The 23701-nt window shown below is 40.9% G+C and overlaps 2 protein-coding genes across 6 annotated transcripts in view; both read right to left on the bottom strand.

Moving 5' to 3' along the window:
* unm_hu7912 (un-named hu7912) overlaps positions 1-6630 on the bottom strand; it is a 7968-nt gene extending 1338 nt beyond the window's left edge. The window contains exons 1-2 of the mRNA XM_068703987.1: positions 6402-6630; positions 1-3342 (exon numbers count right to left, since the gene is read on the bottom strand). The exon at positions 1-3342 is cut by the window's left edge and continues 1338 nt beyond it. Of these exons, the coding sequence (XP_068560088.1) occupies positions 81-3290 (3210 nt within the window). The 5' untranslated portion in view covers positions 3291-3342; positions 6402-6630 and the 3' untranslated portion in view covers positions 1-80. The remainder of the gene's footprint in view (positions 3343-6401) is intronic.
* A 5968-nt stretch (positions 6631-12598) lies between these two features.
* On the bottom strand, positions 12599-23255 carry syn1 (synapsin I). 5 transcript variants are annotated; one of them, XM_068703454.1, is made up of 14 exons: positions 23003-23255; positions 22258-22613; positions 21171-21228; positions 20126-20217; positions 19801-19957; positions 19593-19682; positions 19005-19067; positions 18759-18901; positions 18582-18656; positions 18389-18491; positions 18162-18299; positions 17305-17374; positions 16681-17176; positions 12599-15812 (listed from the first exon to the last, which is right to left on the bottom strand). In XM_068703454.1, exons 2-14 carry the CDS (start codon positions 22599-22601, stop codon positions 15677-15679), a joined length of 1965 nt encoding a protein of 654 aa, XP_068559555.1. In that variant the 5' UTR covers positions 22602-22613; positions 23003-23255; the 3' UTR covers positions 12599-15676. The 5 variants fall into 5 exon arrangements, with proteins under 5 accessions (XP_068559555.1, XP_068559556.1, XP_068559554.1 ...); XM_068703455.1 differs by having other exon boundaries at positions 12599-15774; positions 22258-22737; XM_068703453.1 differs by having other exon boundaries at positions 22258-22737.
* Between the last annotated feature and the right edge of the window lie 446 nt (positions 23256-23701).

Below are 23701 nucleotides of genomic sequence, written 5' to 3' on the forward strand. Positions count from 1 at the left end.
GTTAAATTTGCAACACCACGTATTTACAGTATGTACATTTAGTGTAGGTGACATCATTATCATAACTATTTAGTGCTGTCTTATATAATATCATCCAAGAGATGAGGGGTACCAACCCAGTCCAGTGTTCTTGGCTCGGACGCAGCCATGATCATGCACATAAACTGTTTCCCTGTTCTCTTATCTATTGGGTAAATTGTAGTTGGAGTGAACCTTTTGTTGCTCTCCACAAACTCACACAGCTGATTATAGATTTTGGGGTACTCATGACGAAGGAAGACTCCCCTTGTCCTGAGCTCACGCTGGATATTGACAAAGCACACCTCTCTGGCTTTCCTGCCCTCCTCTCCCTCCTTGTCGATGTCCGGTGTGCCTGGAGGCGGAGTGAGGATGAGAGTTTCCATTTCACTCTCCTTCCTGAGTACCTTTTTGTCAGGGCTTGAGGAGGCCAAGGACACCTTTGCATATTTTCGAACTGTTGGTGCTGGGACCCTTGGTGAAGGTCTGTTAGGCACTAGTTCACCAACAGCTACGGAGACATTCAGAAGGAAACATTCATTGGGGTCATACTCGTTACCTGCCTGCTGCAGTTCCTTGCAGTATTCGCCTAGGTTGTCCTTGAAGCCATCCAGCTCTCTGAGAGATAGGTATGTGGGAGACATGAGGAGACTCTCGAGTCCAACTTGGAGGAAGTTGTCAGCTGTCTCTGGATTAGCAAAACCCAGAAAGAGAACGCCTCTCCCTCTGGAGAGATAGCCAGCTTTTGCAACGCGAGAGAAGGCTTTGTGGATCTCTGTATTCTCTCTGCAGAACTTAAGAGTGTGTCGACACACACTGTTCACACGGCCGTACAGACAGCTCTCTTTATGGATCTCCCAGTCATCCCTGCGACAGTTTCGTGAGCAGTAAAAGGTGTAGCAACTGTGACATGATTTGAAGTACAAGCAGGCGTTGAACATACTCTCAATCCGGTTGCACTTCTTGTTAGCGCACACCATAGTGTCGTCCTCATCTGTGCTGTGGTCTGGAGAACATTCTTCTGCACTCCTTTGTAAAGCATCACACCCACTATCAGGGTCTTTGATTGTGTCAGGGCTGGATTTAGATGAGGGGAGCTGTGTGTTCAGGCATCCTATGTTTTCCAGTCCAGAAGATCCTCTGTCTTTGTTGTCATCTTCAGTAATTAATTGCTTCAGCTGGTCTAAAAGGTCCTCACTTGACTTTTTGCTAGTTGGTGGTTTGTAATCAACAACCAAATCAGCTAAGAGTTCGTCAAGTTGCTCTAGACTCTGCTGGAGGGAGAAGTTGTTGTGTTTCCTCTCTTTGGTTATGTCCTGTGTATTTTGTGGCTGCTTGTGATGCATTACTCTTGGAGATGGTATCTTTTCACCGTCCGATGTATCCCAGCTGACAGAATGCACATCACGCCGCTTGCTGTTGCCTGCACATATGTCATTATCTGTTATGGTGATCTCAGGAGTTACAAACCAATGCCCACTCTTGGTATTCCTCCACGGATTGCTTGAGCCCCTCTCTAACGAGCTTTCAGAGAGCGAAAGGGCGGCATAGCGTCTTGGTGAACTTGAGAGGTTAAGTATAACAGGTTGACTCTGTATGTCAGAGGATGCTGCATGCTTTGCTTGGTGAAACAGGTTCTCATAGCTTCGACCACGAGGCACTGATTGCTCTCTTTCGTGCCGTGGATAGAGAATATTGTCCCAAGACTTAGAGTGGTTTCTGACCTCTGCTCCTAATCTACTTGTCTCCACACAGCTGTTAGTAAACCACGGGGGTGTACTGGGGTCTTGCCTTACTCTTGGTGGTGTGTGCTGAGAGGACTGGTTGGAGTAACCAGATATACTTGAGCGATACCAGTCATCTGAAAAGGCCTGCGACATTCGAGGGCGTCGACGACCCTCCGTATGGTATGGCCTTGATGGAAAGTACTGCTCCTCAGGAGAGCATGGTTTGGAATAAAACAACCTTGAGTTACTCATATAGTATGGATTGGACCGGTTGTCCTCTCCATAGTAAGATCTAGACAGTGGAGTTTGAGAAAAGTATGATCCTGCCTCACTGGTGGAGTAAGGCCTACTATATACAGAGTCTGCTGGCTCTCTGTTGGAAAAGTTTTCTGGGTAATACGACCTAACAGGAAGGGTGTGCACCCATCGAGTCCTTGGATCATACTGACTAGTCATTGTACTACCATGGCTGGTTAGACTGGACCGGTCATCCTGAAAGTATGCTCTAGAATAGGGATGAACTTGATACCGGACTGGGTCCTCTGTATAGAAAAACTTGGTTGGTATGTTGGGATTTGAGTAAGCTCTTTGTTCTTGACTCAGATATGGTGCTGTTGGTGAAGGCATTCTGTGCATGTCTAGATGCTGGTATGAGATAGGAGACATGCTGGTGGTATAGTGGTATCCTTGTCTAAAATCTCCACTGTAGCATTCACTCGGAGTGGGCGTTGGTGAGGACACAATCTGTTGAGGTACATACAAACCTCTACTGCTACTGGCCTGGGAGTATCGCTGCCAAAGATGCTCAGTTCGTGCATTGGGAACCTGCCTAGATGTGTGCTGCAGTACAGCAGCATCTGGTTTAATGTCAACACGGCACCTAACATGAGGGGTTATGGCTGGTTTATCTGGTTTACCCTCCTCAAAACAGTCTGAGACATAGAGGGGGGTCTGAGGCTGCAGTTTGTTAGGATGCACCTCATTCAAAAAAGCCTTGTTTGAGGAGTAGGATTCTCTATGTGTTTCAGAAGTCCTGAAGGTATCTGATGCAGCTTGAGGTGCATCCCTCCCCTTCCTGGCTCCTGGAGGGGACACTGAGATGGGCACAGGGGTGAGGGTGGACTTTATTCTTGGAGCGCTTCTAGATCTTGTTCTCTTTTTAGAGTCTGACCATGTAAGATGGCTGGTTTTATCCTGGGTGGTGTGCTGCTGGAACTGTCTGGTGTTGAACAGATCGGGAGACGAAAAGCGAAGGTGCACCGGTTGATCTAGTCCATTCCACATTAGATCTTTGTTTATTGTCTGATGCTCAGCCCTCTTGTAAGGGTACTCCATTGAGGAAGAGAGGGACTGCGGGTCATCCAGTGACTCAATGAAGTCAAAGCTACGGCAGTGTCTTTTGTTGATGATTTCTGGTTTGTCTATCATTTTCGAGTCACATTGCCGGGAGGAGTGGAGTGAAATCGAGTGGTTGCTGATGGGATTTAGAGTAAAGTCCCGATATAGTGTTGATGCCAGTATATCAGGGGGATGCGTTCGTGTCATCTTAAAGGTACTTCAAAGCTCTCCATTCAGTGTGATTCAAGATCAACACAGCCTGAGGAAAGAAAGAGAGAAAAGAAAACAAATACCTTTCAATACAATTTAAATGTACAGTGTGTTGTTTACAGCAATAGCAAGATCAGCATATGCTTGATTAGTCTGTGAAACAAATCTTGGCAGACTTTTTAAAATCATTTTAATATGTTTAAGTAAAAAGCATCTAAAAAGCTAAATCAGTGAAGTGAATCTGTACAACAACAACCTGACCACGCCTGTAATGATGATAGTATATAATTAACAGATGCACTAGATCCATTGCCAACCAAGTTCATCTCATGACATAATTTAGCATATTTGAGGGGGCAGTTTGCATTTAATCATACCACAAAAAAACATGACATGACAAAGACATGACCTTTAATTAGACTGGAGACACTGTACGCTAAAATAAACTATTCAAATTATCCTGCACTGCTAACTTGAAGGTTTCTTTCATTGAAAATGCAAAACATAACTTATGACATAATACCAAATTGTAGGTAAAATTGTTTGGTTGGTATATTAATCATTAAACATGTTAGTAGAGAATAATATTAAAGCTTTTTAAACCAATTTCTAATGAAAATATGATCTGAGGTCTTTCATCTTACTGCATAATTGCAGCATATCATGGTTTACCATTAAATCCTGTGACCTATACATATTAGACAGCTCAAAATGTAAAAGTGGCTGTCCTTGTTTTAACAATTCTTAAAAACGCAATGCAACAAAGCATTTCTGTTTTCTACTGTTTGAATAATTTACATCTTATAAATGAATAATATACAGAAAACTGCTGTGAATCTCTGCTTAAAGATCCAGAGTATTTTTTTAAGGGCTTTAAATATTTTCATGGACAAAATGATTCCGTTTCAACAATGGATTTACATGTGATATACACATGGGCTTCCTTGTTGGCACCGACCCACAAGCTAATGCTGAGTTACCATCTGTTCATCGTGATGAGAGAGGACTGACCAGCCATCCCCCTGTCATGTCTCCACAACACACCTAAATATCAAGTCCTTTCACACATGACCAACCGTGACAGACAAACCAACAATTTTTATTGTCTGCTTTGCCTCATTCCTTAGATTTTTTTTGTTTCAAATACATATTATAAGATACCTGCGTGTATTTTGCTGCTCTTCATAAAAATAAACACAGCAGTTATAGTTGTATGTGAAGGTTCTTTATTTAATTTCAAAACACTATTTTTAGACATGCATGAATGCATGTCAATGGGTGAAAACATTGCAAATGGAAACCAGATCACAGATCAGTTGTGAAGATGGATCACCTGAATTTAGTATAATCAATTTGATTGACTTTTCTTTAGATTTACCATGCGTTTTGTCCAATTTCATAAAGTAGTAGTAAATACTTTAGAAGTCATCTTATAGTGCCAGTGTTTCATCTGCACAAGTAATTCAAGACCTCAATTTTACTCAATTTGCTAAATCCAACAATTGTAGAACAATCTATTCAGGAATTAAATTGTAGTTTAAAAGCAAATTTCCCCATCTTTTCAAATCCTGTAAAAAAATGGTCACTAATGATAATTGATGGCCGAAATCACTATAATATAAATACCAACTGTGAGACATTTTGTGTCAGTTGTGCCAAAATAGCAGGAATAAATTCCTTAATAACATCCCATCAGTGAAGAATATGTCAATGATGATTGTATGGGTACTGAAGTTTATACTAAATGCCACTAAATGGGGAAAAAGTTCCTTAAATCAATCTACTTTCTTACCATCATCTTCTTATTATTCTAGGTTTAAATGAATGAGGTGAGGTGTCAGCAAGATGGCAAGGACCTTGATGAGACTGAGACAATCTATTACACAGCATAAAAATATGCCCAATAAGGTGCAGGATGTGAAGACTGAACAGTCAGTGAGAAGTTCACTTCAACAATATATCTGTCCTCAAACAGCTGTAGCTTTAATACATCAGTGGATATGAACAATAGCTCCCCGTCACGTTGTCTCCAATGATGTTGCTAAAGGAGATATGAATGTGTTTGCGAGATACTGGCAAAATAGTCCAGCTGTACAAGTCCCAATAACAATGCAGCAACATGCCATAAGAGATTAATATAATAACAGAATCAATTAAGTAGGTCTACGTCACTGTTGACATCACTACTGACCCCCCCAGACACACTTTTAAGTCCCAGTGGAAATCAAGTAAAGTGTTAATATTTTAATGATGACTGAAGATGAGACAAAATAGTTTTAAATTAGAGGACAGGATGAGAAGCTTCGGCAAACTAAATGCATGTATTCCTTCCTCTACTTATCCTCATGGTCTAAGGATGTTCTTGCATAAAGGGACAACACTTTCCTGCACAAGTATAAAACCGCATGCCACACACTGTCTCCATGGCTACAGCACACAGCAAAGAAACCATCCAACACTGCTGGAGTTGCACACTCAGGGCACAATTTCAGGTCTGAAAAAAAAATGGACTCCCATTCACTATGAATTGCTTTAATATTGTCTGTGTGGGCGAAATCCACCTGTGACACACAAGTGCAACTTTATATTGACCTATCAAAGGATACACCAATGATATTGCTATAATAGCTTATTCATAGAGCCAAAGGCTGTGTTTTCCTGTGCCAGCTTATCATTTTCGTTGCATGAGGTTATGGTTCTACGTGCAGTTTAATATTAATTGAGCTCATATTCATTAGCTTGGCAGTTAGTAACAATAACTAAAAACTTCGACTCTATTCTGGCAATTTCACTATTTTCACACAATAACACATGTGATGCAGATTCGCCTGAAACCTCCATACCGAGGCGCATTGAGCCTTGAAGCGTTACCAAATACTTGCTCTAACGCACTTCGACACCCTTTTTTATTTTGGTGCTGCGGCACGAACGGCCCTCCATTCTCTGTGGCTGACCTAATGCCTTTGAGTCGGGAATGACATAATTTACAGATATTCAACAAAAAAATAAACAACGGGTTCAAACCAGGACAGAGCCCGCCGGGAAAGGGGGGATGACTTTGGCTAAGTTTGGAATTGAACGATTGCGCGAGTGAATGAGGGGCCTTACCGTCTCGCCATTGAGTAGATCGTATGCGGTGAACATGGTGAAGTCTGTGCAGCCTCTTCTCCGCGCGGTGCAGCCTCAGCCCTGCCGTAAGCCTCCCGGAGCCGAGCACTTGTCCTTCATGCTGCCTTACATGTTGTATACTTCACCCAGCGATGCTCTCAGAGTCACTTATGGCTTTGTGCGTGTGTGTGTTTGTGTATGATGGAGGGGAAAGAGGAGGTGTGTCTGAGCCTGCGCTTGTGCGCGTGCCTCTGGAGGCGTGGTTGTGCGTGTTTGTATGGGGAGGGAGGGAGCGAGGGAGGGAGGAGGGGTTGGGGGTGTTGGAAGAGGCTGGGGAGGGTGATCAGTCTCGGAACAGCAATGCGGTCTCTCCGTTCATCTCGGAAGATGGAGCCCGGAGGACTACTGCATGGGCATTTCCGGGGGAACTGCTGTTAGTTTGTGTCCTCCTGCAATGAAAGGTGCTTTGTAATCAGCTTTCTTCATCGCGAGGCAAAGTGATTCTGACATTTACATTTTTAGAAAGTTTGCAGACAGACTAAAAAAACTGCCCGCAGAATTAGGCATCGCCTACTCTTGACTGGTCACTTCTGATCTTCCTCCTACACTGTTGCACATGCAGTATACATGGTGATGAGAAAAAAACAGTCTTGTGCCAGTATACTGTAATTCTGTTGCCTTGGTGGAAGATCGATGTCATGTAAGGCTGCGGATTGTTTTCATGATTTATTATACACCACTTATTTTCTTAAGTAATTGATTAGCCTGTTAGGTCTATAAAATGTCAGAAAATTTCTGTAAGGGCCGTTATAATTTCCCATGGCTTAAGGTGACATCTACAAATAGGCCTACCTTGTTTTATTCGACCAACAGCCCAAAACCAAAAACACCTCCACTCTGGAGAACATCTCAGAAAATGTCCTCTTGTACTCAGTGGAAATCAAATCTTCCTTGACACAACATCATTTTGATATAACACATCATCTTAGTTGTTTGCAATCTTGCAAGATTAAAAATCAGTTACATTATGCCTTCCTTAGCTTGCCCTGTGCCACACACATCTGCCTCAAAGTCTCACCCCGCCACAGCCTTGTGCATTGTCTGAATTGATGATGGGGACAGCTGGCTGTGAGCCCCAGCCTGGGAGCATGTGACTGCCGCTGGAAAACTGCTTATTGAAGCATTCTCACAGAAGATACAATTCACTACAGACAAACTGTGCTGATGGGGCTGAAGATCGCAACGATATTTAGCTTTGACAGGGCTCATTTTGTTACAGCAAAACACATTTTTACACTGCATGCAGTAGATAATCACCAGGTTTTTTATCTATACTTTTCCTGCATGCATCCTACTTATAAAACACCATAGCTAACCGAGACTCCATCTGTGATATACCACGTGTATGAGATATGATTCAGAATGACAGAACAGTGGATCTCACATTGTGCCGTGTCCAACATCCCTGAGAGTGGGATCTATCTGAGCATGTGTGACTCACCCTCTCAAACACAGTGCATTGGCATCAGTTTGTGTCAGCTGTTGGTTAGCAGGCATAAGTGTCTGTCAGCTGGCTGCTAGCAGGTGTCTTAGGCACCTTGTAGGCTCTGTGGAAAGGAAATCAATGGCTCTCTGTTGATTAGAGGCCCCTCTGACAGGGATCAATCAGGCTTATACCACCACAAAGTAACAACATTAAAGCAGAACCCTGCTTCACTCCGGCTCCACTGCTCCAACAAGCTTGCATGCTGCTCTGACATATCAGCCATAATGAGCCATAAGGAAGAATCTGGACATTCTGCTTTGTTGTCGTTCCGCGCTCTGCTGACACAGTAAACAACCTTCAGTTCTCCAGCTGCCTCCAATCAACTCTATGTAAGATTAAGTTACTCTCTACAAACTTTCTCTTTGGATTTCTGTGTTACCATTAGAGGGAATTACATAAGAGATGCAGGGATGCACATCCAGCCAAACCCCACTGCTCACAAAGTCCAGCCCAAAATAGCCGGTATGGCAGGCTAATACAAAGCAGCTCTCAGCTTGGGTTATTGTGGACTGTAATGACATGCCAGAGGAAACAAGGAAAACACATTAGATAGCAATGTTAAGGCAAACACATTTTAGCTGGACTGGTTCACAAGGAATGCCATTTTGTCCGCGGCCCCTGCAGTGGTTAATATTTCACACAGCCAGAATTAGACCTCTTAGATATACATATGTCAGAATGAGGGGGCTTCCTTCAGATCTTACAGGACCTTTACATGCCTTGTATAAAATATTTAGATACTCTGATTCAGTGGACTCAGAGATGAGTGAAATGCAGCAGCTGTGAATTTGAAGACTCTGGAGAGATGCACCCAGTCTTCCCTTAATCCCGAATGAACCCTGATTAAATTCTCAACAAATTAATCCACTCAATCCTCTCTTCCCAACTTTCTTGCCCCAGACACGATTTACAGTTGTGGCAGCCATACAGCACATGCCACTCAGACCACGTGTTTCTGTGAGGATTTAGATGCAGCGAAGTGAAGTATTTGGATGCTCTCTTGGCTCAACTGAAGAATCCACGTTGGCGTAGCTTTGATTCCTGGTGGATCAGACTAGATTATATTCAGAGGATTTTTAGGCCTTTTCAGAGTGCACTTGAGTTAGAAACACTCTTACTAGTGTGCTCATGTAGCTGATATTGCATGTTGTAAAGGAAGCAAATGTTTGCAAAAAAATCACTGCTTGAAGAAACCTTGACCAAACGGGATGCTCTTGAGACTTGAAGAATAGAATAGAATAGAATAGAATAGAATAGAATAGAATAGAATAGAATAGAATAACCATTTGAATGTAATTTCTCATGCTTAATCAGCAAATTATGTTTACTTTGGCTGCACACAAAAAGAACATTCAAATCCACTGCAAGTAACACTCATAAACAAACTGATGTACAAGCCAAACCGTTTGGGAGCGGTATCCATGGTAACCCACACTGAGTAGGAGCAAAAGAGACTGAATTGATTTCAAAGGGAATGAAGTAAAGTGCTGATGGGAGTCTTCCATGGAGACCATACAAATTTACGTCACAAGGATGAAGGGAGTTGAAAATTGCTTGTAAACCTTCAACAATCTACAAATACACCGCAGGAGGGTTTGAGCAGTGCAGTTTCACAGCGACGCACGTTCGGTGGAAACATACAGTGTCGATATCTCTGCTGGCCGAGATTATCTCCAGCAGAGATTGACAATTTGAAGTTAGCATAAGGTATACCATAAGGAGGCCCCCTGTGGCAGCCCCACGGTAAAAATAAGACAGGAAGAAAGACTCGTGTGGGCAGATCCTCCTCTCAGTACATGTAGGTCAAAGTAAGAATAGTGTAAATATTATTCACAGCTGCACTGAACAAACACAAACTTCTCTGTCCTGGTGTCTCTGGAGACACACTAAGACATCCCATGGTGAGTCTTAATTAAATCTTTACAACACACTCCTCTCTCTCTCATCCTTCATCATCTACCATTTTGGCTAAGGAATCACTCAGTCATGTGTGCGAGTTTATTAAAGGGGAAACACATTTAGAACGAAGAGACGGGCCTCTCTGTGGGTGCAGTTTCTTTCCAAGGCCTCCTGATGGTGTGAATTATTTGTGGCTGTGCATTGTCACTATGATATTGTTATGTAACAACATGGCAACAGAATGCAGTTATATTACATTTAGAGAGTTTCATCAGATTTTAAAACTGCGATTGAGGTCACCAGAAGATTTTATAATGCAGAGCTGTCATTAAGGTTGCGCTATTCAAGACTGGACAGACAACAAATCTTTTGTGCCTTGGTTTGGAAGAATCAATGAGGTCCTTCTAAATATGGATATCTCTCGCTCTCCATCCCACAGCAGCACAATGCAAAGTAGTACTGAGTTGCACTAATTGTGCAAGGCTGCAGGCCATGTATAATAGCTGTAACAGCCACTGTTTCCCGTTCAAAGACTGCCATCTGATTTCTGAATAAAACAACTGAATTGTGGACTGACATTAGCTTTTCTTTTCCCTCCATAATGGAGTGACTCAGAAACCTTGGTTACAAGTATTCTGTACAAGTATTTGAAATGAATGAGACAAATGTGACATGACCCCGGAGCCTGGAGTCTTTCCCATTCAAATCATGCGTAGTTTGCACTTCCCATCAAATTACATGTGCAAATCAGTTTTGACACTTAATGTATGTAATTACGCATTCCGGTGGCCATTTGCAGCCATCCAGATGCACCTGTGCTCTCAGCTTTCTCCAGGCTGTTTAAATGGGTCAGCTCTGGAAATATCCTGGCTCAGAGAAGAAGTCGTGAGCGCCCCTCCCTTAACAGAACAAGACTATTGCTGGCAGTACCCTTGAATCCTTTGTTTGTGACCTGCAAAGTCATAGAAGTTGTTTTAGAAGATTACACAACACCTCAAGTGCATGACTGTAGTGGGAGAAAATTGCAATTTCTGTTGTTTTTTTGTGAATGGATGTGCAAGATGTGCAGTGGTATGTGTAAATGATGCTGACTTGTCAAAAAAAATAGAACGTAATCATCTTCCAGAACATGAAGTTATGTCTGTCCAGATCGGATGAGCATCTGAACTGCTAACCAAACCTAGATTTGTTAGGAGGGAATGGTATGGCCCACTGAGCCGCTAGATAAGAAGTGCAAGCGGGCAGACAGCTTTAAAAACCACACTGACCTTTTGTGAGCGAGCTGCCATATAACATTCTGCCCGCAAAATTGGATTTTGCACTCCAGACACTTTTGTCTACAGTAAAAACTTTCAAGGGAAAAAGAAATTGATCCATTTGGTGATTAAAATTGAGCTCTCTCCCTCACTGCATAAAACCAGTCAGCCTAAAATATTTAGAAGCGGCAAGTCATTTTAAAGTTGGATAAGGGAAACTAAAATATCTTAATTTTAATATAATATTTGTTTCAACTGTAGATGCAGTCATATTGATTTGTACAACAAAACACAGGCATTCTTTTGACTAGAGGATGCATAATACTATTGGCCTCTCTCAGCTGCAGCTGCTGCATTCAGATATGCAGCCCGAATGAAAGTCCAAAAGACATTGGAACATAATAAATTAGTTTTTCCTCAAACTGTGTGAATAAGGCCATTATTCTAATAAGAAAAGGTAGGCTTAACTGTGATGAGTAGTATTCAGGGAGCCATTTGTTCATATGTGCCCGATTAGTTTGGTTTAATAGGATTATGCACACATTGCTATTCGTGTTTTCTGTGTGATTATGTATCAAAATCATGTAACTAAAATGCATGTCTGAGTAGACAAAACCTTTTTGCTGTTTATAACACAGTAGAAGACAATACTCCCAAAAAAACCTTGTCTCTGTAATATTACCAACATAATAATGGCTCAATCGCTGAATAGTCAGTGAAATACAAACATCTCACATCTAAAAATAAAATAAGAATCCTAACTGTAGCACAGAACATGTTTTTACCTTGTTGTTTGAGAGAGATGCACTTCCAGTTTTTTAAAATTAATATAATGTATTGTATTGAATAGTTCTGATCAAACGGACATAAAAGGGTTATTACTCCATTGTAAAATGAATTACATAACCTGTTTAATCTCCTGCAGAATGGAAGGCTGTGGCAGTCAGACTGCAGGCCCACACCACCTTGTGGCTGCTATTACAACAACTTTGCAAAACACTGTTCAGCTGAGCAAAGTGTGCTCAGTCCACAGTTCCCAGCATGCATTTCGAGCATGTTTTATTGCTTTAAAAAGTTTACAAGATTTAGAGACCTTTTCAGCTCCTTCCTGACCTCAAATTTTAAATACTTGCATATTACCATACAATACAAAACACAAGCACAACTCCTGGACAGTTAATACGGGCAATTCCAAAGTGAAAGTTATATTTTCATTTTTCTTGGATGTCATGGCAGGTCATACAAGTTTTATTTTCATAAATCTTTGTCTTAGGGGGCTTTACAATCTGTACAACATACAACACAACACTGTATCCTTTGACCTTCAACTTGAAAAGAAAAAAAGGCCACAAAAAATACATACAACTTCAGTCAGAGCAACAGAGGAGGAGTCTCTGCAGGATGGACATACATGCGTAATGTACAGACATAATTAAGTGAAACTTGAACCCGAACACCCTGTGTTACTGTTCTGTCAATAACAAATAAAACAGGCATTGTTGGTCATAGACTTTATTAGACATGTGCATGTTTTAATAACATACTCATTTTCACATAATATAGCTACATTGCATATAACATCAAATATATATATATATTTTTACATTTAATTCAATTCCACCATGATTTACATTATGCTATATCTAATTTTTTGATTGACAAAAACCTCAGCTTTTTGATTCTTGCACTTACATTTATGATGTACATTTTAAAATCTGGCAGGCATCAACTGAACAGTTCAACTCAAATTTGTAAAGATTTAATCTTTTCACAATGATAATACAATGCATTTAGAAAACAATAAAACTGGCTGTAGCAAAGAAAATAATGTACATTCACAGTCAGATATATCCACCATAAATAATGTAAACTTTTAAAAAGAAAAAAACAATCTGTGAATATCAAAAACATACATGAAACTAGTTCTTTGCATCACTGTCACAGCTCATCCTGTCAGTCTCAGGAGGTGCCATGGCAAATAGTATGTCTTATAATGGCCAATAGGCCTCTGAGCGACAGTATGACATTTTTTGAAGTTAACTATCCATGCTAATTGTGATGACTCATTTTCATAAATTACACATTCAGTGTAACAGTTACACAAAGCTTCTCTTACTGATCCTCGCTGTAACACGATAAATCAGACAGTCATGCACTGACACTGAGTCACTGTAAAATTTTAAAATGAAGGCCTGAATCACTAATGCATAAACTTACTAGCCCCAGATAGTCCTGCCTCATAGAAAAAAATGTAAGCATGTACAAAATAGTTGAAATAAAAACATAGAATGAAGAAATAAAACTTTAGTGACACACATAATATCAACAAGCACAAATAGCAGCAGGGGATAAAGGTGACACTCTGCATCACTCAGAGCTCTGTACAACACATCTATTTGGTTTGACCAGTTACAGAACGACATTCACACGTTTATGCACCATTGAGCACAAGGGGTCACTGTGGCTACACAAAACACAGGCAGCATGAAGAATCTGCAGGGGAACCAGGGCTCCTTTATACTTTTGGCTATTGGGTCTTCTCTAAAAAGCATGATATTGCCATACTACGTTGACATTCAAATGGAAAGCACTCCTTCTGGAAGACATTTTAGTGCCTGGAAACAGAGTATTTGTCAGTAGTGATCAAAGGAAAGGTTGACAGTGCAAGGGGGGGCTGGGTTGCAGGAAGTTCTAAATCTACTGCAGGGCCACACCCCCCAGTTAACATTCCTATACCTTTACATTATTTCTTTATTGTATAGCGTATTCTTACAGACTATAAAGTAATTGAAAACCAGGGGGCATGGAAGCAGAAAGTCTGCTGCATTGTATGATACAGACTAAGGTTTGGAGTTATTTAAGTGCAAAATCCCAATGCATCAACTAACTCCATTATTATTATGGAGATTATGACTCAATCCACTAACTTACTGTAAATCCATAGGAAGCTTTTTCATTACATTGCATTGGAATCAAGGGTATATGAAATTACACTGTCTGTATATAATCAAATTTTTCACTAACTGTACCTGAACAGTTGCAAACCCTGCCTATGCTGTATCCTTCTGTGCCACACCTGTCACACACACAGCAGCACCCCAGGGTGGGAACACTGAGTTGTTGCTTCGTCAAGTGGCAGATGTATAAACCTGAAAATAAAAACTTCATATATCAGTCAATGTCACTGTATTCAAGTATAATTTTGCAGTATTCTCTGTGTGCAAATGCATCTGAAATAATAGAAAGATTCTACCTTATTAAAATGCATGCTTTTCCTTCATTATTAGTAAACAAGCACAATAAAACTGCAATGGAAGACCCTCACCCACATACAAGTGTCACAATCAATTGGAAATCCCTGAGACAACTCCATTTGATCTGACGTTCTTGTCTGTGTAAGGCATGCTTTCAAGGGGGAGAGCTTTTGGACTTTTGTTCTTGTGCGACAAAAAAAGTGGCAGCAACAACATACTCACAACACCTACTAGGTTACTGTACTAACTACTAACTACTAAATACAACTACATGTGACGACACAGTTACAAGCGCCAATGTCAGGGGTTGGGAAATGCGACCATTGCCTCCTGTTGACATGCAGCTAAGACATCACCATGAGCGGTCAACAGCTCATTAACAGCATTAACTAACATTGGACACACGTGTGCAGCTGTGCTGTGTTAGGGACTGTACAAAAATGATTTTGGGGCAGACGGGTCAGAAAAGGGTATTGTAACTTTGTTTTTACTCAGGAGATTGTAGTCTTACTTTATTGGGAGAGCAGGGAAGGGTCTTTCATTTGTTTGCATCTTACCCCATATTTCTATACTAGGTCATAGTTTATGTTGTTTATGTGAGATGATTTATATAAAAATAGATAAAATAGTTAGTAAATCAAAAAGATGATTTTCATGTGTGCCATAGAAGTGCATTTTGCCATATGCAGAGGATATAATAACAGTTTTAGCAAGTTCTATATTAAAAAATAGAAACTGCTGTATTTTCACTATTTTGTTATGTTTGGCATAAATATATAATTTTGACAATTTTGAAAAACACTGGGGAGGGCCTTGCTTTTTTATAAAATAAAATCTTAGATTTAGCACTCCTCCACTCCCCAATGATTTTCGTACAGTCCCATAATTCATTCAGTTGGTCGGCTAACCGACCAAAATGCAAACATAAATATCACAATTACTTCACGGCACCTACAAACAAGTGGGATCAATATTTTGTTGCTTAGTTTCTTATCTTTGTGTATTTGAGTTCATGCATATATAGGCTTTGTTCTGTGACTTGTTTGTGTAACACAATTTGTGAATGACTTACTTAAGCTTGAGGCGCGGCAAGGAATGTTTCAGATAACAGCGCCTAAATTAACTGTGTATTCTACTTTTTGTTCATTTTAAAAGGTGTTAACAATTTAGGCAGTGGCTGTCAAGTGTGTACATTTTCATATCATGGTCAATGTACATGAATTGGATCCTGTTGGTCCTTGTTCGCTGGGGGAATCTGTCCTTCAGTTTGCCTGTCCATCTTTCTGTCAGTAGGAGGAGAGGAGGGGGGCTTATGCCGTCTCAGTCTGAGAAGAGACTGGCAAAAGATTTGCGTAGATTGCGTATGGTTTCAGCCTTCACCTCATCCTGGCTAAGGCTGGCTCGTGGCGCTGGGGTTTCTGGAATGTTGAAGGTATTGGTAAGAGACTGGGACTTGCTATAAAGAGAGGAAAATGGCAATAGAGGAGAGGAAGAGGCTATTAAAGTCATGCAGCAAACCCATGGAATGAAAAGACATGAAGCACGGCAAGACAGAGAGAGAGAGGCATGAGAAAAAAGGCTCAGTAAAAAATGATAAAAGCTTTCTATATGGCCATTCAGTATTTCCTATCATTTCAAGTTAGCTTTGATATGATATAGTGAATGGATGCAAAGAGATGATGACAAGTGTTTTATGTCTCTATTTCAAGAGAGCATAATGCAATCTCATATAATCCAAAATCAGGATCATATGAGTCATTTGTCCATGAAAGCTGTCAGCTGGAGAATGTATTGACCACTAAGGTAGAAGCAATACTAATTTTATAAATATCAATTGTTAAATTAAGAGTTATTCAAATCAAAATGTATATTTCTGAAATAAATGCCTTATATAACAGCACATCAACCGAAAAATATAACCACTTTTTTAAACACCTCCTAAAAATTTAACAATACTGAGTAATTACCTATTTTCATAGTTATTTACTTTTTTCTATCCATACCTGATACAAAGAGAAAACTGATTTAAAATGTTGAACATTTGTTAACCTGTGTCCTAGAGTATGGATTGTGACAAATGTCCAAGCCAACGTTGGCTTGATGTTGTTTTAATGTATGAAATCTGAAATGTTCTGTTTGGTGAAACTGCTGCGGAAGGACTGAAAATGTAAGAATTAATAAATCATGCACATTCAAGAGGATCGTTTGTCGAAAAAAGTGCATGAATAGATTTCCCATGTGGCATGCATCTCCAAATGCAGGCAAAAAGTAAGACAAATGAGAGGAAACTGATCCATAATCTATTATCATATACACTTACTTACTTTAGTTGTGGAGAACCGCCCATAGCCGGGTTGTCCTGACTGGGCTTGTTTGGGGGCTGAGGCTTTTGCTGTAGCGGGGGTCGTCCTCCTGGGCCCCCATGGCCTTGAGCAGCAGGTCGGGGCTGCTGGGTGGTGGGTCCTCCAGGACGGCCTTGCTGGCCGGGAGCCCTCTGTTGCTGCGCTGCCCCCTGTGACTGCTGTCTAGGAGGTGCAGGCCTCTGTTGAGGTTTCTGCTGCTGGGGGAGAGACTGCTGCCTCTGAGCTTGTGGTGAACCTCCCTGGCTTCGCTGAGGAGAGCCCTGACCAGAAGGAGTTCTCTGGCCTTGAGGGGCTCCCTGACCTGGTGGCCGTGGCTGGGCTGCAGGTCCTTGGTTAGCTTTAGCCTGAGCACTGGGGTCACCAGTTGCTGGGTTTGCAGCAGATTGCTGGGCCTGTGCAGGAGGTTGGCCTTGAGGCTGTGGGCGCTGCTGAGATGGGGGACTTTGCTGAGGACCACCTACAGTCGAAAAACAAATCAGCAATCACATGCAAATACTTTCCTGGTATCCTTGCCTAGACTTGGAAATAAAGAGAGATTATTTCTAGACAAAAATAAATTGTATCATTTAACTTCTTATTTCTTACCCTGAGGTGAGGGGCGCTGTTGAGCCTGTGGTACTTTGGGCTGTGAGACAGGCTGAGGAGACACTGTTTTCTACAAAACACACACAGGGGTAAAATGGTAGTGAGTAAATGTGCATCAATCAAGAAAGGAAAGGAAAGAAAATTAGCTAAAGATAGAAAAAAATGTTAAAAGAATCAGTGCTTGGCCCATTACTCTTCATTTTTGTTTTGACTCTTGATTACTCACACATATGACATAAATCTCCACTTCTATGCTGATGACACTCAATTATTTGTACCATCTGACATCTAACCTTGCAACAGTTTGTTTGATTCCTTAGAAATATATGTCAGCTCACTCAATGCACCTGAAAATACTGTCAGACTGAGTTGTATTAAGTATTGGTCCAGGCAGACGTAGACATCTATTTTCAGACATTACCTTAGAGTCAGAATGCTTATTATTTTGTTATTCAACGCTATTCTTACATTTTTGTAATATGTCCAGGGGCTTCACTATGCTGTCTTTTACAATGGTTCCACAGTTTGGTCAAGGTACACCTGCACACGTAAAGGTCCTTTGCTTAAAGGCTTGCATGGCTTGGCACCACATACACATGGACATGAATGTGTTTCACTATGTATTTACTCATTATCTGTTTCTCATAGTCATAGTCTGTATACAGTATGTATGCAGTATATACAGTGCATTGTATATGTTATCTCATAAGTTTCAGATGTTCTTAGAAACCTTGTGTGTAACTGTGCATACTAAATAAAAACAGATCTGCCTTGACATATATTACTAATACATGTGTGAAAAATAAAGACAGGTACGAGATTTCTGGATCAAAACAAGAGGACTGTGGTTTGAGCACCTGTGCAGGCTGCCCTGCTGTGGAAGAGCTCAAAGTGCGTGGAACAGCCTGGTTCATCTTAGAAATCACCAGCTCTGCAATCTGAACACGATCCTCGTCCTGCTGGTCTCCAATCAGTGGCATCGAACAGTCATCCACCTAAAAATCCACATATGATGGATTTAATAGATTTCCCTTATGGTCACCGACAAATATTCCAATGATAGGATTTTTCTGCCTTTTAGTACCTCTATAATGTAGTCCATGCCATCTTTACCATGTAGAGCCTCCACAGCACAGATATCCAACCCTCCAAAGATGTCAGCACAAGAGTCCACCCACATTCTATACCTGTAATAACATGTTAAACAGATCTATAATAGTGCAGGGAGATATTATAGGATTCATAATCTCATCTCCTCTGCATTTTTGAGCTCTTACTTGTCTGACATGGCCACCTGCTCAAGCATAGATGAGCCAGTGTTGGTTTTCCAGTTGCCAGAAATTGATGTTCTCCTGTTTATTAGAATTGTTTAATTATTTTTGCTGTTTAACCACTTTCATTTGATACAGTAATGTACCAGTGAGTTGGCTCTTTGGCAGTAATCTGAAACTCACATGTAAGCTTTGTAATGGTTGCCGATCTTCTGGATGCGGACATCATACTTTGCATCAATGAAGGGCTCGGATGTGGCATAAGTCTTGGTCAGTGCCACAACACTGGCAATATCTTGAAAATCATATTGATTGTCCACTTTCACCTGGAGTGGCAAAGGTCAAAATATAAATATACTGGCATATATTGGCCCAAGAAATATTGTGTTCACACTGAATTGAGTAAACACTTGAGCACTCCAGTACTACCTTTCCCATTCCTGAGTGAGCATGGCCCATCTTTACCACTACAGGAAAGCAGGGGGAGGTAATCTGTAACAAGAGAATTATCACATACTCAGACTTATCATAAATTAACTTCATCATTCATCACTCTAATCACTAAAACACCATTTTTTAATGCATTTCTGTCAAACAGAAGTGACACACAGCACACCTCCTCTATTTCTGCAGGAGATTCTGATTCATATTGATGGCTTGAAAGCCAGCCCAGCACTGTCAGCCTGTGTCTGCAGGGGTGGAGATGACTGCTCTGCAGCAACAGACTCAGTGTAACTGTAATGTCACTGACTTGGCAGACGAATAATCTACCAGTTACAGAAAAAAAACAAGACACTCCTCAGAAAATTAGATTGGTCTCAGCTGCTACATGAGATGGGATATTGACACGAAAGTAAAGTACCCTCCTAAAATGTGAAGTGGGCCGTGCAAAGGAATGACCTGTTTGTGTGTGAGTCTGTGTGTGTCTCCTTAAGGCTTCAGCATTAAGACATACCCATCAGCCCAAGTGGAAAGGGGGAGGAGAGAGAGAAGGAGAGCAGATGGCAAAGAACTCACCATTTCCTTGTGGTTTGGGTAGTAAACCTGCTCTATCAGAGGGAACTCCTCTGAGCCTAGTTGCTTGGAGAGTCTAGACATCTGAGCAAACTAAAATGGACAGAAATGTTTAGGAGAGAGCATTTCTACTCCAAAATTTAAGTTTCATATGTCTTTGCAGATGAAATTGTGTCATATGGTTTCAAACTAATTGATGAATAATACTTGCCACCCATGGTTTGTCACAGAAATTGTAGACAGAGTGCAAAGAGTTAACGCTTGGCAGTCCAGCATACTGCAGTCCAATCACTATGTTCCGGTGGTCTCCATTCTTGTCCATGCTGAAGGCATGTTGTCTGATCAGCACAAAGTCTGGCTTTAAGGATCTGGGTGAGAGGACATTAGCAAAATATTAAACTGCATTGCAAGACAAACTGAACAGTCATGAGGCACTTCCATTCATGGTATAGTGGAATTTCAGCAGATTTCAACAGCAAATTTTCAGCAGCACTTTCAGAACTTTCTTAACTAGAAATATTTTGCAGAGTACTTACTTAGTAACCTTATGCCCATTCCTGATTGCATCAATGTCCACATTGTAAGTGCCTGTGGAATTCACCACCAGGCTGATTTCAGAGAATTCTGCCTAAGAAAAAGAATCAAAATCACAATCACAGCAGCAGGACAGTGAATGTCATATCAGATCAGATGGCAGACTTCATCTGAAGTGTGTTTCTACCTGTTAAGAGGCCACGGGGGAAATGCCAGGGTAACATGAAGTAGAGGGACAAAAATAAAAAGGGAGGAAAATGCCTCAGGCAGTGGAAAAGATTTAATAACAATCAGGATGTCCTCGAAGTGTTGTTGGGTGGATTACATAAGTAGCCATTGACACACACTGTGTTAATAATAATAATAATAATAATAATAATAATAATAATAATAATTAGTATTCATTTTTTTACAAGGCTACACATTACTATTCAGTATTCACAGATTTACCAAAATGACTAGACCACACAAACAACTCATTTATTTCTATATGAGATTACAATAAAAACATTGCATTATTAAGAATGGCTTTCTGGAGGCATGTCCCAAACAAACTATGTTTCTCTTAATCAGACTTCAAGAGAGCAGTGTGGGAATGAATAAAACAGCCCCCTCTCCTATCAATACTCTGGGACATTTATCATTCTAAGGGCTCTCTATAAACACCATAATAGCACCCATTGTACTGGATGATTCATCTGTTATTTACTGAAGAAAACACAAATTATTATATGTTAGTGTCAGGCCTGTTGTTGATAAGTTTACCTAATATGCAAGTTGAAATATTAGTAAGATTTTCCCAACAAAATGACTCACCAAAGGACTTAAATAAAGATATCAAACCAAAATATGATCAAAGGGAAGACAAATGATGCAGAATATGGGCAGGGTTATGTAACGTATCTCCAACTGAAGTTCACAGTTTAGTCATGAGGCTAAAGCTGGTTTATTTCAAATAGTCCAGTTATTTTGTAAGTTCCCTGTTCTCCTAATAAGGAGTAAAGATTGACACGAACACAGAGTAATGAAAATATGTGTAAAACCTACCTGTTCTACCTTGATGTCAAATTCACTGTGGACCTTTCTTCCTCTGAAGACCTTTACCCTGCATGTAAAATGAAGATTTGAGTCCAATTGTTGTTTGTATTCAGACTCAAAAACGTTCATTTAATTTTGCTAATTTCTCCTTTCTCCTGGAATTGACAGATGACATTTTTTCCAGCATTTGCAGAACATTTCAAAACTGACCACTGAAAGAGTTATGTCAAATACATAAATGCTATTTCTCCACAGATAAAGTAATATGTTAGTGGCAGTACGTTACATGCTGGTATGACTGTAACTGCTGGCATTCATCAGGATTAGGCCTGAAGGCCCCATGCAACATAAACAAAAAGGTAAAGTTAAATTAAGATTCTTATATGACATTATTTTACTACCTGATGCACAAGGAGAATTGGACATAAGGGCATTAATACTGGACCTTGACTTTTACATCCACCCTATAAATATCCACATATCCTGCATGTAGTGACAGAGTGTGAGAACCACAGGGCCTCTGTACTGTGGGATGGAAGGGTTCTGATGTGATGATTCACAGATATGCATAGTTTAATATCACCTAGGGAGTCATTTTGGGACAAGAGTGCAGTGTTTTATCACCTTTGCTGTGTGCGCAAAGCTCCAACAAGCATTCATTATGCACACTGGTTAGGAGGCTTGACTAACCTGATGCATCCATTTTTCTTGTGCACAATTTGCTCTTACATCCACTCCACTTGAAAATACCTGCATCATCATTGTGCCATTAGCCCATTCCCGGTGCATCGCCCATATGTTAAGCATTTTATTGGCAGAATGCAATACTTCTACATGAGCAACAGCTGATAGTCAGTTGAAAATGGCTCCTCTGCCTTCAGTCTGTTGTGCGTTTGCCATGGCACTATCAGTACACAAACACGTTTGCACGGTGTTTCAGGTCTGAGCAAAGCCAACGGCTCTTACACATGATATATCTCACAGCACTGGGTGAATCATATGACCTTCTAGATGTTAGGCCACTGCAACCCACAGTCTGCCACACATTTTGGTCTAGACGATGAGGCACCGCGCAAGCAATAAGCACTGCTCTTACCAGTCAGTCTGCTGGTCATCGATAACCAGGAGGATCTTGGCACTGCTGGAGACCCCTGCCCGGTCAGCTGCCTCAGATAAGGTCGCAGCTGCAGCAGCTGTGGTCTGTTTAACAGCATTTGATATGGATGAGAAGAAGCCGGAGCCTCCACCTCCAGGCTGCGGCTGCGGCTGCGGCTGCGGCTGTTGCTGCGGCTGGCTGGTGGACTGCCGCCTCTCTGTCGGGCCGGGCGACACTGCGGGGCTTTGCTGCGGCTGGTCGGGGCGTTGGAGATCGGTCATGTAGCCATTGGGCAGGTTGGACATGAAATTGCTGTCCGAGAGTCGTCGACGCAGGTAGTTCATGATGGAGACTTTCTATAGTGACGGAGAGAGGTGTCCAAATATCCTCCAACTGGATGCGACTTGCAGCTTGGTGTTCAGTAACAAAACAGAATGACTAGGCTACTTTCCTTTGTACAGGGGCGGGGATCAATGTTACCTAAAGAGAAACCAGTATTGTAATATATATTGGGTGCTGATATTTAATATCTAATTACAGTAGTAAGGAATCGTGACTGTAACGCTTGAGGAATTAGCTAAGGTAAAGCAATCACACAGCCTATTGATAATAGCTGAAAAAATAAGGGTCTATAAATAAAATAATAAATACTACTTACATTTATATATGATGGATTGTGTAAATAAACCCCACCCATCAAAGCAACCACTATAGTACTGTCATAACAAGGCACGATGAAGCCTACCTTGGAGTGTATTCAACTTGATCCGCCCCAAGGATGAATTGATGATGCCTAATTATTATCTCTTACGGGAAACCTAAATATAGGTTACTCTCATGTCCTCTGTGCAGTCGGAAAAACGGTGCATCGGGCTTGAACATGTGAAATGAAAGCTACAGTCCTTCCAGCATCACCGCCGTTCTCCCTGTCCTTAGTCTACCCTCAAGCCCTAGTTTATTCCGTCTGCCCTGCGTCACTCCCAGTCATCCTGAAGGAAAGTGGCTGCAAGGCTGGACGAGAGTCAAGTTAGGAAGTGTGCGAAACACGACTTCCGGATGTTGCTTTCAATTTTCAATTTATTTAATTTTTTTACTTTATAGGTTTTACACCGCCTACGGTGAATTATATAAGTAGAATATACATCTTGACATTCTAATTCAAAGGCAACACATTATTCATTTTGACACGTTTTATTATAAATAGGGACATTTATTTATCTTTTGTGAATCAATGTGCCTTTTACCATAACCACTTGATTCTGTAACTTAATATTGTTCTCTCAGCAACGTGTTGAAATGATGACAGGAAATCGACAGAAGTTTTAAATATCTGTTTATGTCATGTTTGTAAACCAACATTTATGGGTACCACTTAGAAATGTGATGATGTGTTGCCTTTGTGTGTTTTATGTCACTGTAAACTAAATATTCGGGGGCATATAGG

The sequence above is a fragment of the Cebidichthys violaceus genome, unplaced genomic scaffold (genome assembly GCF_023349555.1).
Source record: "Cebidichthys violaceus isolate CVI_PGR_0920_01 unplaced genomic scaffold, fCebVio1.0.p SCAF_9, whole genome shotgun sequence".
NCBI classification, from domain to species: domain Eukaryota; kingdom Metazoa; phylum Chordata; class Actinopteri; order Perciformes; family Stichaeidae; genus Cebidichthys; species Cebidichthys violaceus.